Source organism: Aspergillus oryzae, chromosome 2, assembly GCF_000184455.2.
Source record: "Aspergillus oryzae RIB40 DNA, chromosome 2".
NCBI classification, from domain to species: domain Eukaryota; kingdom Fungi; phylum Ascomycota; class Eurotiomycetes; order Eurotiales; family Aspergillaceae; genus Aspergillus; species Aspergillus oryzae.
In genome coordinates this window covers 3790203-3806859 of record NC_036436.1, presented here as the reverse complement: position 1 = coordinate 3806859, position 16657 = coordinate 3790203, and the positions used below count along the sequence as shown (strand labels likewise).

At 49.5% G+C, this 16657-nt stretch overlaps 5 protein-coding genes across 5 annotated transcripts; all 5 read right to left on the bottom strand.

Moving 5' to 3' along the window:
• Window positions 1–279: 279 nt before the first annotated feature.
• On the bottom strand, window positions 280–3416 carry dbp8 (ATP-dependent RNA helicase DBP8; the record flags this gene model as incomplete). Its single annotated transcript, XM_023234972.1, has 3 exons — window positions 280–1339; window positions 1401–1623; window positions 3368–3416. The coding sequence occupies 3 exons, from the start codon at window positions 3414–3416 to the stop codon at window positions 280–282; spliced, it is 1332 nt and encodes a 443-aa protein (XP_023090038.1).
• A 2172-nt stretch (window positions 3417–5588) lies between these two features.
• AO090003000633 (uncharacterized protein) lies at window positions 5589–6883 on the bottom strand (the record flags this gene model as incomplete). The annotated part of the gene is made up of 4 exons (XM_023234971.1): window positions 5589–5630; window positions 5689–6210; window positions 6271–6642; window positions 6701–6883. 4 exons carry the CDS (start codon window positions 6881–6883, stop codon window positions 5589–5591), a joined length of 1119 nt encoding a protein of 372 aa, XP_023090037.1.
• A 73-nt stretch (window positions 6884–6956) lies between these two features.
• Window positions 6957–7864, bottom strand: bbp (putative zinc knuckle transcription factor/splicing factor MSL5/ZFM1; the record flags this gene model as incomplete). Its single annotated transcript, XM_023234970.1, has 3 exons — window positions 6957–7308; window positions 7429–7642; window positions 7711–7864. The coding sequence occupies 3 exons, from the start codon at window positions 7862–7864 to the stop codon at window positions 6957–6959; spliced, it is 720 nt and encodes a 239-aa protein (XP_023090036.1).
• Window positions 7865–8171: 307 nt separating this feature from the next.
• AO090003000631 (glutathione S-transferase family protein) lies at window positions 8172–9036 on the bottom strand (the record flags this gene model as incomplete). The annotated part of the gene is made up of 3 exons (XM_001819739.3): window positions 8172–8790; window positions 8845–8898; window positions 8957–9036. 3 exons carry the CDS (start codon window positions 9034–9036, stop codon window positions 8172–8174), a joined length of 753 nt encoding a protein of 250 aa, XP_001819791.1.
• A 626-nt stretch (window positions 9037–9662) lies between these two features.
• AO090003000630 (ferric reductase family protein) lies at window positions 9663–11551 on the bottom strand (the record flags this gene model as incomplete). Its single annotated transcript, XM_001819738.1, has 3 exons — window positions 9663–10721; window positions 10774–10835; window positions 10894–11551. The coding sequence occupies 3 exons, from the start codon at window positions 11549–11551 to the stop codon at window positions 9663–9665; spliced, it is 1779 nt and encodes a 592-aa protein (XP_001819790.1).
• Between the last annotated feature and the right edge of the window lie 5106 nt (window positions 11552–16657).

The following is a 16657-nucleotide window of genomic DNA, read 5'->3' as shown; positions in this document are numbered from 1 at the left end:
GAATTGATTTCGACAATGGCTGGATCGTTGTCCTCCAAACTAGGAGACCCTCATACTGGTGGTACCCTGAACAGCAAACTGGTGTAGATCGGAGATAGCCAGTCGAGGATTGCTCCTAACCCTGGCGTAAGAGTAGACGTAGGAATGGAAAAGCAAAGTACTACTTGGGCCGGCTTCAAGTAAATCGGACCAATTCACCAAAACATCGCTGAAGAACAATCATATCATTATAAAGACATCCTCGATATATGTACAATCTATCCACCTCTCTGACGACGTCTACCGGACCTTCTTCAGCTTATTCCGCTTCCGCCCTAACACGTCGCGACCCTCCTCGATCTCTCCAGAGGCTTCTCGTTTAGCCTCTCCAACTTCCTTGAGCACGCCGCCGCGCACCACCCGTCCTTCAATGCTGACACCCTCCTCACTCCATTCCTCCATCCGCCGTTCCACTCGCTCCTCAATCGCTAGCACCAGTTGCACATCTCGTTGTCCAACTAGGGTAACCGCTTCACCATGGCGTCCCGCACGGGCGGTACGACCGACACGGTGGACATAGTCGTCCGGATTGCGCGGTACATCAAAGTTGATCACCAGACTGACCGACGGGATATCCAGACCACGAGACGCGACGTCGGTCGCTACCAGGATCCGGGCAGCGGAAGCACGGAAACGCGCTAGGTTAGAGTTACGTTCGGACTGGGGTAGAAGACTGTGGAGTGAGGTGACTCGATGGGAAAGACGGCGGAGCATTCGTTCCAGGAGATCGGCGGTCTTAGTGTGGTTGCAGAAGATAATAGCCGGCTTAGTGGAGTTCCTTTCCGTAGACAAGAGCACGTGTAAGAAGGCCTCGCGGTGCGTCATGGGGACCTTGAGGTAGGTTTGTTTGAGGGTTGGAGGGATTGCGCCGTTATTCTCGGTCGAAATCTCCGTAACAAAGACCGGCGGTTTGTTCTCAGCGCGAGGCATGGACTTGAGTGCGCGCACTTCGGGGGTCAATGTTGCGGTGAACAGGAGCGTTTGGCGTTCGCTGGACGGTGGGAGGGCAGATAGACAGGTTTCTACATCAGGAAGCATGCTTCCCGGACCAGGAGCCAGAAGTCGATCGGCTTCATCAAGAACGACCATGCGGACGCGCTTCAGTCCACACACCGTATCTTCACCAGATGTATTGATGTGGTCTGCGAGTCGGCCGGGAGTCGCAATCACAACATGGGGCCGCTGTGAGAGAGCGAGTGCTTGGGAGCGCATATCTGTTCCTCCGGTGATGAGAAGTGGCTTCATGCTCTGTGGTGCCGAGATCGCCTTAATTTGTTCGTAGATCTGTAACGCAAGTTCTCTAAGAAGAAACGATCAGTATTGTAACCTCTAAGAAAACATTTCAGTGACTGGCGACGTACCTTGTGGGAGTTAACACAACCGCGAAAATACCAAACGGATCTTGCGCCCATTTCTGCAAGATAGGAACCGCAAAGGCAATTGTCTTTCCTGAACCTGTCCGGCTACCTCCAATGCAATCTCTTCCCTTCAAAATCTCCGGTATACAAGCTTTTTGAATGGCCGTAGGCTTTCTAACCGCCATAGTCGTCAAAGAGCCCACCAACCAGGGCGAAACATTGAGTGCTTTGAACGAAGACTCCTCATCCTGCAATCCGATTTCAAGGGCATCACGAATCAGAACAGGGTTGTCATTCTCCGTGGTTGTGGCAGGCTTGTCATCCTTTGCGTCCTTCTTCTTGATACGAGAGAGGGTGGGGAGCGGCGCCGGAGCAACGTAGGAGTCCACTGAAGACTCCGATAGACGTCTTCTTTTAGGCGCGCGATTTTGCAATTCTGTTTGCTCAACGTCTGAGGATTCAGAGAGCTCGGGAGAGCCGTCTGACACAGGCTCTGGGGAGCGAGAGGCCGCCATTGTTATCTGTTCGAATTTGTTGTCTTTTCTGGATGCTTCATGAAATTCTTCTAAATTTTGCGGCAGAAAAAGTTGACCGCGCAAAGGCGGTGTTTCCACATGGATCGAGCCAATCAGGCTGTCTAGTCTTATCGATAAGATCTAATCCCCGAAAGGGAAATTTGAGTGCTATGCAGGCAACAGAACTACTACTACACCAGTATATCATTTTATTTCTTTACCTTTCATGATACATTGGCTCGCTAACTAGTAAGCGACTATGTTAGAACTTGATCCTACTCTTGGACACGGATATATCATTATTGAGTTCAATGTAAGTCAGGTGGGCATCAATAGGTTCACATAGGAATATTGAAGACACAAGCAAATAGATCTCAGCGCAAAGTTGTGCCGAAATAGAGTAGGTCCTCTTCACTTTCGCGTATTTGATAGAGGGGTCAGCTCTCCGGGAGTTCAAATCGGCCTTCTCGGTGGCATGTTCGTCATCAAAAGAATCGAGTGGCTCCAAAGGCTACAATTGTGGAACAGATTGAGATGGGAGACTGCCAACATATAGTGACCTTCGAAAAGAAAGGCGACTAGCGCAATAATATCTGACAGCCGGCCCAGGTACTCATCCAGTCAGTGGACTAGAGGTAAAGATAACGTATCCCTGCAGCAATCTGGCTGAATCAACACCAAACTTAAGCCCAGAAAACGTTAGGTCTAGATTCATTCCTACGCATATGTTGCTACGTGTAGTGCACTGCCTGCCCAAAACCGACAAAGCAGCTGTATGCATTAGCAATGTCCTGTTGGTGATCGACGTTGACCTTGTTGACGAGAGCTGATTCGATTCCTTGGCACTGTTGTACATTCAGCTCGTTTCTTAACTCTTTCAAGGTATGCAGTGGCTTCTGGTGATGCTGTTTCCAACTTTCTTTGCAGGTGGATGGTGGTGCTGTTCTGCCCCAGCAGTAGAGTTTTCAATGAGTTATTCCTGGGGATCCATAGGTCTTGTCGCCATACATTACGGCTTCAATGGCATCGCTGAGTTGAACAAAGGCTGTGTCTTCTCGTCCGAAGGATACGTGGGCTTCCAGACGGAGAGCACTATCAACTGCGTCAACTCGCTCTCGGTTCGGGCGTGACAGCTGCGCTGCCATCTGCATGTAATCTGTAGATAGGGGCGAAGATATGTGGTCCACGCCAGTCTTAACTAGGTCTGTGAGATGAACCGGTGGCCAGGTCCTCTAAGCTTGTCCGAACTAGAAGAAACGGACCCAATATATTGATTAGGCTCTTATGGCAATGCTAAGCCACCACATAACTGTAGTCTCTGCTTATACAGCTCCGTCGCTGATTTTAAAATCGGTTTCGGAGCGCAACAGTCACAGTATAGCCTGAAAGCTGTGGCTCGGGGCTGCGGTAGCAATGTCACAGATTCTGCTTAAGGCAATCCATAGGTTCACACACTTGTTCTGAAGCCGTTAAGTTTCGTCCTTGGACAAATAGCGTAGTCCATCTTTGGGGATTCCCTCTAGTATCGTAGTGTACCGTTGCTGTTGAGTGTTTCTAGTGGTGTACATTACGCAATTTCCGATATATCCCAAGGCGTTGTTTGCTTAAAGAATAGTTAGCTGCTATTCTCGATATAGCAGCTGTAAATGTAAGAAGAGCATTGTGACTCCCGCAGAGATCATACAAGTCCCTTCAAGTCAAGCATTGGAGGTTCGATGACTTCTTGTCACTTAAGGTTTTATCGAGGGCTCTGACCTGTCCGTCACCAGAACCACTTTCTGCTTTACTGATGTGGTGTGGCTATTTTCCGTTCCTTTAGCTGACGATGCAAGTCTGCAACTGCTCGTGCGTTGTCACTTCGGACTCTCTGCAAAACAGCCTCGCCCGGCGAGTGAGCTTACCACTAGCCGATTATTCTTGATAGTGACCGGGGTGCTCGAGACAGTTTCGAGAGTATTAACGACATTGAGAAGCACGTCGGGCACTATCCGAGTAAAGAACTCGTCTCTACGATAAAGCCGCGTATGACAGGTTGGTGTCGCTCAAGGTAGGCCGAACACTCCTAACGGTTGGGATGTAGTAAGGCTAGCTTTGGGTGAGGGTGTTGTCCGAGTTTGGAGTGAGCTTGTCCCTCCCCAATAGTGAACATGTAAAGGAAATTTATTTCTTCATCATGTCAATAACGGTCACGAAGACAAGAGGTAGGTGAATTGGCTAGCCTAATGACCGACGAGTCGTTGTTCACTCTCTAAACGAAGCTCACTCCATGGCATAATGAAGGCAGCCCTAAGGGTATCTTGCTCGTTCCGAGATACCGCACAAGGTGGCAAGCACCAATATAGTGATTAGATATGAATTCATGATGAAAAATCCAAAATGTCTTCGTAAGCCAAATGGAAGAGAGATAAGAGAAGTCCATCAAGTTGAGATTCTTACCACTGAACCTAGGGTAATACTGCTCGAAGATATGAATGTAGGAGTTGTCGGCTAGAACAGAGATTTCTTGAAGAAGTGGCTTTTATTTGCTTAACCCAGTTTAGTGAACGCTAAGCAGTGCTTCTAATCGGTCAGCACCCCCAACGCATACATTAATAAGGTCCACTGGGTAGTAGATACCACCAAGTGAAAGATATAGAGAATGAATATCAGGTGAAGTCTGTACACGGCATTCGGCTGACTGCTTCCACCCTGTGCATGGACGTGCAAATAATGGCTCCAGTGCTGTCTGCACTGAGGATAGTCATCAACACCATACCCATAGGCCGGGTGCTCGAGAACTTCGATGATGCCATCGGCCGCAGAAAGGGGCGTTCTTCTTCGCTTTCCCATTTGATGCGTCATGGAGTTCATGACTCTGGATTCATAGTCTCCATCGGTACGTGTTGCCGGTCATGGTATCAGGAATCTGTAAGAGACTAGAGTTGAAGAAGCTTAGTTGCCCTCATTTCGTTAAATAAATAAATCACGACGTAATGGACTGGGTTAGGTATCGATTTTGCAAATTCCATAAATGTTGCTTGATACGTCTTCAACATTTGACAGCTCGTGATCGTAGACCTCACTGAATTACTTGGGCATATTCACCAGTGATGCTCAGCCTGAAAGGAGTATGGAAGAAAAGAGAAAGCTGGGAGAGGATAGGGGTTTAAATAGTGGAAAGGATGGAATTCATGTATATGGTATAGGGTAATAGGTACATCCTATGGTGGCACACAGCAGGGACATTCCTTTCAGCATTGAATAGGGCAATTAGGCACTTCACCGCTCGGTCCATCTCAAATTTGATGCCAATTCTAGCATAATACATATTCATCTGGGTATCGGGAGTATCGTGGCTGTATGCTTCAGGTAATGCGATCATTTTATTGAAGTTAAGTCCTCAGATAGAACCCAGCTCGGGTGGATCCATTCATATATGCTTCTTGCCGATATCACTCAATTAAATACAAGGAATGTACGACTGCTGTTAAGAACACAATAAAAATGCATTCAAGACGCTTACACGAGATAGATATGAATTAGCGAACTACCATGAAGAGGCCTACGACCTCAGCAAACTACAGAGTACAATTGTTAGTAACGCCCCTCACCCTCTTATCAAATTAAGCTGTTTTCCACATTTCCCCTAGCTTGTACCTAACACAAGAAAATAGGTAAAGTACGACACCGTGTCTCCTTAAGCGGGTGGGGGAGGAGGAGGAGGTTGCTCACTCGGGGGCTATAACAAAGGTTAGCAAAGTAATTCACCTAAATCATATAGTTCTAAGGGCACATACAGGAGGTGGTGGTCCTTCACCAGGAGGAGGGGGTGGCGGTGGTGGGCTGCCACCAGAGCCGTAGTACATAGGTGGCATGCCCGGTGGAGGAGGAGGAACTCCCATGCTAGAGGAAGAAGCCCCCGGTGCGCCCATGCCAGGAACAGGAGGAGCGTATCCACCATAAGCGCCATAGCCATACGCAGCCTGTCCACCCGGAGGGGGCGGAGGGGCTTGCTGCTGCTGCTGCCAGGGTGCAGCTCCAGGGGCTCCGTAGCCGCCCTGCGAGCCATATCCATAATCGCCTCCACGGCTGCTCTGAGCCCATGGGGGTGCGCTTCCCTGGTCACGCGATCCATAGTCGTCACGGGAGCGGTTGTCTCGGCCTCTCTGCTGCCAAGGAGCCACATCACTGGGCGGTGGCCCACGCTGCCACGGCTTCGCATCACGGTCGTCGTAACCCTGATCGGGACCGGCTTCGATGCGGCGAGGGATGCCGCCATCTTCACCCGGAGCTCCTCCAGACAACTCTTGCATGAGTTGCTAGAAAAGGAATATTAGTATATATTCGAACAATCAACTCAAGGGCAAGATGGCACTTACCTCCATCTCACGGTCGACGGCGTCGCCTTGACCAATAGCTCTACGGCCACCACCACCACCGTAACCACCATTGTTACGCCAATCGGTGCCTCTCTGGCGGTCAGGACAATCACGAGCCATGTGACCAGCGTTGCCACAAACACGACAGATGATGTTGGCGGTAAAGTTGCGCTGTTCTGGACAGTCATACTTGCGATGTCCGATTTGACCACCTAAAAGAGTCAGATAAACTGAACAAGTTGCAGTGCACAAGATGTACTTACAGTTTTGGCAAGCCTGGTTCTCATCGTCACGCAGAGTACCGTTAAGAGCGGCAAGTTCTCGAAGCTGGTTCCGCTTGAGCTCGTTCTGACCTTCGGGAATTGAAGCAGCCTATTCATAGTGATTAGTAATTGGTTAACATAGAATAAAGAGATGATGAAGAGCGTACCGTCTCAATAACGTTATGCACTAGTTTCTTTGCCTTGTTAACCTTTTCTTCAGTGTCTGCCATGATCAAACAATGGAGGTCTTCTTCCTGGTTGCTAGCATGAGCGGCGTCAGATCGTCCCTTTCCTTCCTTGACGGAGCCCTTGCCACGAATAGCAATCTTGGCACCGGATTCGGTTTCCATCTTCTTCAAGGTATTACCACGAGGTCCTATGAGTAAGCCAACTTTAAAAGGTAGCAGAAAGCTAAGTGTTAGTTCAAGCTGTTATTAGAAAGAAATGGGAGAGCAATGATAAAATGTTCAACATCACGTAGCAAGGGTTAGCAAGAAGCGAGCCGAAAAGGCACCGACGGGCGATGTCTTTCTTACGAGCCCGACTCGAGCAAAGAGTTATGAAATACACAACACAGGAATGGTTAGGAGTTAGAGGGTTAGTTATCATACTGAAGTTAATTTCTGGATAGTCATTCACTGGAACGTAGACCTTCTCCTGAGTCTTGGTAGGACGTCTGTAGTCAGAAGGTGGGTGGTAGTTAGGAATGGTCTTCATGGCCTTCTCGACGAGCTTGTGCCGCTCATCCTCAAGGCGCTTCCGGTAACGGTATTCTCTAGTGTTTACACGTCTGCCAAAGTTATCGTACTGCGGAGGAGGCGACGGAGACCTGTAATTCAAAAAATAAGTTAGCTATACCGAGATGATGATTACATGAAGCGAAGGGAGAGCGTACCTGTCACCATCCGCTGGGACGACATCGTTGATGCGGAGCTTTTGGCTGATCTCCTCAATACGGAGATGAAGCGTATAAGCCTCAAGCTGCTCATTGGTAAAGTTTGCCATGATCATCGTGGGCAAGCCCATGAGACCGGCAGCCTTGTTCTCTTGCGCATCGCCCCAACGGTTGCGCTTCTTGCGCTTCTTGACCCCGTCAACTGGAGGGTCAGCTAAAGCAAATTCAGTAAGCATTTTCAACATATAAGTCAGTACGAGGACAGAAGTGAGAGCAACATACCTCGGACAGGACTTCTGCCACGTTTGTGCTCCCCGACAACAGACGAAGGGGTTGCTGTACGGCTCTCCTCCTCTGCGGCATCATCACCACCAAACCGTCTCCGGCCCAGAGGGACGTTGTTGGAGCCTGTGACTCCTTGATTACGCCAGGCCATTTTCCCTGGACTTGCGCTGCAAATGAAGTTAATCTATTGCCTTGCGATGTGAGTAACAGGATTAGTGGCTATTAATGAATATAACAATGAGAGTGAAAAAGTAAGGTAATATTAAGGCGGACTTGCAGGCGAGGTGGCAAGCTTTTGTATCCACGTGAGAAGTGCTGACTAAGCCTTAGAAGCTTCCCTTCCGTGAAGAAAGAATGACTTGCATGACCACAATAATTACTATTCACATAGCTAACATTGATATAATAATTAATTATGAACCTCAGGAGTCACACTTTCTGCCATATAGTCATATCGTTTAGTGCTTAGCGTCAGCCTTCATGCCCTGCATAATCCACTGCCGGGCTTGAGCTGCGTCCTCTTCCATAGTTTTCTGGTCCTTAAGACGCTCCTTAATAGTATGAGGCGACGGAACATGACGACCCTTCTCGACGCCCTCGCGAGCGGCCATACGCTCCTCCCATGCCTTCAAGTGCGGGAACTCTTCAATATCGACACCTGCCCACCCAGCAGCCGCAACCCATCCCCAGTGCGAAATATCCGCAAGCGAGATGTGGTCACCGACGAGGTAACCTGACTTGGAGCTGGCAAGGTGCTTATCGAGAACGCCGTACAGCCGCCTCGTCTCATTGGTGTAACGAGTCATGCCGTATTCAATGCGCTCGGGTGCATAGCGCACGAAGTGGTTTGCCTGACCTTGCATGGGGCCGACACCGGCGTTCTGGAAGTACAACCAATTTGTCATTTCGTAGTACTCGCGAGTACCCTTAGGGTAAGAGATCTTGTAGTCCTTGTCATATTGCTCGGCAAGGTAGGTGAGGATGCCGCCAGATTCGAACAGACGAATCTTTTGACCATCAGAGAACGTGTCGGTCAGAGCAGGAATGCGGCCATTGGGGTTGATCTCAAGGAACCAGCTAAGCGGAATTAACAATGCTCCTGTTCCATGTTCTGGCTAGAAGGTCACATACGGCTCTTTCTGGGTGTTCTTGCTTATATCAATCTTCTCTACCTTATAGGGAAGTCTAGAGTTCGAGTTAGCTCATCTATTAAAATAATGGTGGCATTAAGTTACAAACGTACCCCAGCTCTTCTAGCGCAATGGAGATCTTGATTCCATTGGGAGTCTGGCAGGTGTACAAAGTGATATCGGGTTGGCTCATCTTGGTTGAATATCTGGAGTGAAAGCTCGTCAAGTGATTTAGGCGGCTGTAGCGACAAAGAATTGAAATGGAGGGACGAGAAAAAACCGTAGGAACAGTCGGTATAAAAAGCATCGTCAGGAACTCAATAAACAGTGACCCCGCGGAATGGATGATTAATGGGGAATCAATGATGCCATGGCCCGTCAATGCTTCGGCCCCACTCCGATCTTGATTTCTAAGCCTCTCAAAGTGTGCTTTTCCCACAAACGTAATCAGCGGAATTATTAAGAGCTTTGGGTTCATATGACAGTTCCAGCACCTTCTTAGGAAGTCAGCAGATAAGCACTAGTTATGCACTACAAGAGTTACAGCGGGAACTAAGACACAGATCTATACTCTAATGAACGGCTACACTGACATTGATATGTGTAGTTGGAAAACAAAGGCTCCGTCCAAAACACAACCACACCGTATATACCACCCTATCGCCAATAAAAGCAACCAATAAGGAACGAAGATACATTTATTGTGTGTATATATACCCTAAATGAATTCCCCACGCCTGTCTGCGGAAAAGGTAGGAATAGAGGACGTAATAAACGGAATTGGCAGAGCGCGAGACTCTACTCGGTCATTTCGTGCATCTACCAGGTGAAACTTTCCTCGATGTAGTCGACCTGCGTTTGGTTCTGTCGCTTGCGGCAGACTCGCCGGACGTCGTCACTAAGGCCCCCATTTCCACAAACAAGCACACCCATTGCGCCCACTTGGGACTCAACCTCCATTCCGATAAGAGTGTCGATGTTTGGTCGGCCGGGGAACATCTGAACGGTGGAGCTTGGGCTCTGGATTTCTTTAGTGTTACGGGGACGGGTGACGAACAACATGATACGCAGAACCTCTCGGCGGCGATCCATGGCCAAGATGCTGGTCATCCACGGGCGAATCCATTCGAGGTGTTCTGGGGATTGAATAATCCAAACGAGAGTCACGCGCCGTGCCGCAACGGTGCCCTCTGCATATCCCTGGACCAGATGGCGCACAAATGGTACTTGGTGGGTGATTCCGACACCACCCGCGAACAGAACAACTGTACCGTAGGAGTCCATGGAATGAATACTGCCATAGGGTCCCTCGGCGAAAGCTCGCAACGTGACTTGACTGTTGGGAGAGCTCAGGGCCCGTTGGAACAGCTTGTTAGTAAAGCCGGTTCGACGACGAACCAGTAGGGACAAGCTGGTGTGCTTTTTACCGAACATGTCTTGCCGAGTTACGGGAAGTCCCTTCTCGTCAGAAACGAGCTCTTCCGCCTCGCTCCAACCGACGGAGAACGGGTGCGAAGACCACCATCCAACGGTAGGAATGTACAGATAGATGTGCTGGCCCGGCTGGAAGGTCCAAGGACGTGCCATCCTCAGGGTGATTCTCATGGCGTCCCCTGGAAGGGCCTCCACCAAGGCCGTAGTGGATTTCCTGCCACAGTTCCGGTAGAGAAGGATAGCAAGTCTCGAAGCTCGCTCAAGAGCCCAGAAAATGATGGCAACGAGCAAGTATGTCTGCGCTGGAAGCCCATTGAGATGAACCCACAGGAAGCCCATTGAGAGCGCAGCCATGACAATGTGCAGGTGGAGGAAAGTCTCATAGAATGCATGGCGGATTGGAGATGGGGAGTGTACTACGAGTCCCACGAATGCAGCTGTGGCCTGCAGCTAGGTAAGCAAAAACTCATCAGGCTCGTCGGCTAAAATAACTTACAATCAAGCCGACCAGGAGGAAATTGCTATGTCCAAGAGCCTTTCCCACGGCACTCCAGCCGACTAAGCAGTAATTAGTACCGATATCGATATTCCAGATCACAAGGCTCAAGGGACGTACTTTTCTGGGCCTTGGGGATAGCCCAAGCGAAGACATGGGCAAGCGTCTCACAGACGACGATCCGGGCAAGCCAGCGGTGGATCAGGTTATAGGTGTCGAAGGGTACCTCGAGCAGTTTGATCAGGGGATTGTTTCTGCCGGCCAGCAGCACGAGAGGAATCAGATTCACCGTGGCCATGGTGCCGGTGCGGTTTCGGATGACCCCAGCAACAGAATCCTCCTCTTTCTTGTAAGGAACAGTCACAACACAAACGGTCACGTTCATGGCGATAATGCCGATCAGGATAAAGGCATGGAAGCGACTGGGCAAGGTGCCCATGTTGACAGCCCGTGACAGCTGGAATTCCCGGTTATGCCGAGTGCGGAACAACGGGGCATAGATGACATGGTTTTTCACAAACGAGAGGGTCTCATGGGGCGATCTGAAGTAGCGCTGTCCTGAGTTATTGAAACTTGCCAACCGTCTCAAATGGTGCGAGATCCGGAATCCCATCTTCCAGACATAGATGAACGCTGCCATGAGGCCGAGAACCATGAGCGAGATGCGCGCGAGGTCATCGTTGACTATTTCGTAGATCGCCCAGTCGCCACCACGCTTGTCAAGAACAGTTGCGGAAGAAAGTCCTACCAGGGACAGACAGAAAAGTAGGTGACTCATGGTTACCAAGAGGCTTTTCTAAACTGAAGCAACGAAAATAAAAGAAAGAAGACTCTATGGCCAACAGACGAACTTCAAGACTTGGAAATTGATGCGAGACCAGCTCAGCAGATAGAGTGAGAGACCCGAATCAGCGATCGACGAAGGAAAGGCTTCCAGTTAACTCGTCACAGCCCACGACGTGATGATCAGGTGCAGGTGGGCGACGAGAGATCCAGGGATTTATGATTCGATACGAGATTCCTATTGATGTTTAGGCCCAGGGAATGAATAAGACAATGGCCTTGTTGCCGTCCTCTCTTTACGCCAGGCAGGAGACAATCGAACTGCGGATCAAAGAACGACACAGAGGATTCAATCCTTTGTTGAGAAGGCAGGTCCCAGCAGCAATGATTCCTGATCGGAACTTGAATGTTTGGAGGTGTGGATTGCCACAGGTCGGCTGGCAACGAAAGGAATGTGAGAGAGTTGGTGAGGTGAACCAGTCACTTCTTTTCCCAGATTTCAAAGTCTTGCAGCTGTCAAAAGTAAACCAAAAACTAGTCGCAAGAAACCCACAGGATCTCTGCCAAGAATCAAAAATAGAGAACGAAAACCCGCAACTGCTCGCAGGGACAGAAAGGAGAGGTGGTGATCAGGAGAGAAACAGGAAAGAGTTCAGGGCATTTTCATTTCTTTTGGGTCAGGGACGGCGGGGACGGAGGAAAAGGAAAATCTTGGGAGGCATTTCTGGGCCCACTTATGGAGACGACATGATATCGATAGACTTCTCAGTAAAGAGGAGTGTGCGGTCGAGCCATGACGATGTCTCTCAGCGCTCATCCCTTGAGTGGGCGCAACGCCGTGACGATACTCCGTATGGTGGCGGCAACGGCAGAACGGCCGCTGAGTGGCTCGACGATGAAACAACGGGGGTTGTAGGCGACGAGATCTCAGGGCTCGGCTGGCTTGCATTCGTCGGGACCTCCTTGCTCCCGCGGACCAATCTCAACTCACAGTGGGAGCTAATTTAAACTTGTTCAGGTCGAGAGGCGAGAAGAGCGGCTCAGTCGAGTGGGGGGGAGAAGCGATAGAGCGCTTGAGAGGGAGAGAATGAGAGAGAGCGAGAAAGGAAGCGGGTCGGGTAAAAGCCCAAAGTGGGTTCTCAATTTTTGGTTGATTTTAGTTTACTACGTAGTGCTACTAGTAGACTGTAGTCCGGAGTACCTACTGTACACTACAGAGGACGTGTGTAAAAAGAAATGAAAAAGAAAATTAGAAAATTAGAAAACTAAAAAATAAAATAAAATATTCTGACTGAGTTCAAGACCATCCACATTCATACATGATCGCTCAAACCAGCCATCCACATACTTTTTTTTTTCTTACATACATCCATTGTCTGTACTGTACGACTTCGGTATGTACCTGCATCGTCACCTTCACGGCAGATCGATCTCTCCTGTACTACACATCTCAAGCACCTCATGTTAACTTTCTTTTTCTCCCAAGAATCTGACTCATCACATGGAATGAGAACTTAATCTACCGAAACAAATTCTCGCCGTCTTGGCACCCGGGAAATTACACAGGATGCCGAAGCTGGTATATTAGCACGATTTATTACAAAGCTATTAGTTAACCGCTTATGCCGTTGGTCCACTTGGACACACAAGAGGATATATTCTCATGAGACATGCATCCTCCAGTGTTAATCCTATTGTCAACGTTTGAGTCTTGACAAGCAGTACCTGACTTGTACCATGGGAAAATAGCCGCCCACTTACACCGTACCTTGGGTACCTCATGGAGGAGCCCCGGTACAGAACAAACAATGCCTAACAATGGGAAATCTTATCAATCGATCGTTTAGACTACAGACGTAGTACTACCTAAACAATGCTATTCATCCTCACTAACGGAGAGACCCTTGTCTAGTCCCAACCCTAGTTCCAACTTCCGTCAAGTTCATTTATATATTTGAAAAGCACGACGCCATTTAACCGGAGATTTCCCCAAAAGGAAACTAAAGTGTATCATTCGATCCCTGTGGAACGAGTTATATCTCCCGTCGTTATCACTACTTAGTGGTCACAGACCCCGACCAAAAGTCTCCATCAAGTCTAAGACATTCTGTCCGGTTCTCCTGGGTGGCACCTCGGAAATGCACAAACCGTTAATTAACAAAAGCGCTCCGTCCCCAACGGCTCCGACGCCATGTCAAAAGGCTCACTGACTCCCGGTCGGGGGAGGGGCGGAGGTTGTGTCAAATAGATTCCATTCTATCTTTGGCGCCAACTAGTCCAGGCTAATCCAACATCGTGCAATTAAAGGTTTCCAAAAAACGAATCGTCCAAACATCCGACGAATGCCCGGGTATCATTCACTACCAGATCCAAATATCCAAAGGAACGCCAAAAGAGAACAAAAGAAAAGACAGAAAAAATTGGGAATATCCCTGAAACGCCTTGATAAAACTTCCAGTGCCAATGAAAAAACGAGTGACCAAAACTTTACTATTCTCCCGGCATAGCGTGGGAGGGGATCTACAGCCAATTGAGAAACACTCTCATAAAAAGCTCAGTTCGTCATCACTATCCTCATCCTGCGAGCAAGGAATCGTTCGCCTGGTTATGCGTGGTGCACTTGCTTGTTTGCCATCACCCCGATACTCCAATGAGGCCGAGAGCGATTTTCTACGCCTCGAGTCGGTACGCTCGTCCGTCGTTCGGCAATGACGCCTGCGAGTCATGGGGTCTAAGGCTGAAACGTTCTTATTGACAATGACCACTTCCACTCTGGTTGTAGGGAATGAAGTATTGATAGGGAGCGCCTTGAGAACTTTCGGTTGGACTAAATCCCCGAGGGCCCCACGTGCAGCCCTGGTCCGGGCGGCTATCGGGGATCCTGCAAACGGGAGCTTCGTCGCCATTGGTGAATCACGGGTTTGGCTTTCCACAGGGGTTGAGCGAAGCCTCTTGCAAGATTTAGAGCCAATTCCTGCGGCCGTGAAAGCTCTTTTAGCTGAGACAGATGGCGCAGATGATGTGACACTGGAGGCAGCGTCCTGTGAGGGGCTAGAACTGGACGATATGCTACTCGTCGAGCACGCGATGGTTGGCGACCGAGTAGAATATCCTTTGGCGATATTCGACTGAGTAGATTTCGGTTTGGCTGCAGGTGTGCTGGCCACCCACTCACCGATGCTTTCCTCCCATCGATACAAATCGACGCTATCACCGAGGGTTTCACGGCCAGGTGCGGGGTGCTGTTTCGGGTTCTGTCCTTGCTGAAGTCGGACCGCATTCTGTTGGACCTCAATCGCCCAGGTATGGTCATCAACATCCAGAGTAGACTCAGCGAGTCCCATAGCAGTTTCGGCCGCTACCTTCGCAAGGAGCGAAGAGAAACCATGCAGATTCGTAAGCCCAGCGAGTTGTGAAACTTTAGACCGAACTCCCGAAGATACTCTAGTTTGGTCGCTCTTGCGCATGCGCTCGTAGAACTTGACAACCTGTTGAGCCAGCTCTGCTAATTCTTTGACCATGTCATGCTGACACGCTAATGATAAGAAAAACATTTCCAGATTCTTCCCCGAGATAGAGTCCGACGGGCCGATGGGCTCCAATGATGACACTTCGCCACACTGTAGCATACAATCGCCTACTAAGACATACCCACGACGCAGTGAATGAAGAGTCGTTCTTCCAGCTTCGCACGATTGTCCCAGCTCGATAGACCGCTGAATGGTAAATGCTATTTGCCTCAACGTATCTCTGAATTTCACACCGATCATGTTATCACCGGCACCTGCGGGTTGCGACCGTGCGATATACATTCCACATAGCGCAGTAATAAGGCTTGAAGTGAGATTGTTCAGGGCATCTTGGATTGGAACGGGGCAGGGCGACTGGTCTTTGGGTAGACTTGCCGTATTCGCTGCGGAGGCACGGGTGTCCTTCAGACGGCCACGTAGTGTACCTAAAACCTTCCCGTGAGATACGAGCGCATTTGAAGCCCGTGAAATACCAGCAGCCGAAAGTATCACAGCTTCCAGCATTCGTGTTGCAGCAGCCGAGTTTGCATTTTCGGTTGATAGAGCTTTGATTGCCTCATCTACACAGCACTTCCACAGATTAGTGACCATCCACTCCGGCGGCATGGCTCCACGTGAAAGGAGTTTTGCCAGTTCGTCAAAGATGAACGAGCGGCTTCCAATTAATTTTGCGTAATAAGTTCCCAGGATATGGACAGGATCATCGCAATGTGTTGATGGTTTGTGAGGATCGAACGCCGTTGGGTAACCATATGTGTTAACGGTTGTGAGTTGTTTAGACAATAATAGCTCAAAGGCGTCAATTTCACCATGACTCACACATTCCTCCAGAAGTCGACAAGCAGCGACTCTAGTAATCCAACCCTTGTGTATCATCTCAGAGACCAGTCGAATACCCTGGGCACGCACGGCTTCGCGTAGGGGCAACCATCCATTGCCACTCGGGGCATAATGGGCCTCGAGCTCGGTGAAATATGCATCACACATATCCACATCACAATCCTCTTCCAGCTCATCTTGTATCCTCTGCTCCTCTGCAATAAAATCCGGGAGACATCGTACGGCCGTAGACAATAAGGACCGGGCTCCCCGGCTTGGCTGCTGGTTTGGCGAGGGCACAGGATTGTGCCGAGTCTTGCTCAAAAATTTGATAAATATTCGATCCAAAAAGTGTGCGATATCCACAAGTCCTGTATCTCCCGAAAGGTCGAGCACTTCCTTCCACGAACCCTGGTAAGCAGGGTAACTGCTATTGCCCGTTCGCGTCGCCCTCCGTTGATCGGTCGCTCCGATGTTATTTGTAGGTAAAGAATTTCGAAAAAGCTGTTTCCTAAATGAGGACGGCTCCAAAGGCTGCTTTGATTTTCCAGTAATGAGGGGTGTCGCAATCTCGATCGCACCGGGTAGAGTTTTCTGCCGCTCTGGGCTGTGAATCGACAGCCTGCTGCGTCGTCGCGCCCCGTTCCTTTGCCCTCTACTCGAGTAATTATGCCGTATCCGTCGTCTTATCGGTCTTCCAGGAATCCAGGCAGGATCGCCAGGTTCTTCGTCCGAGTAAGAACACCTTTCCT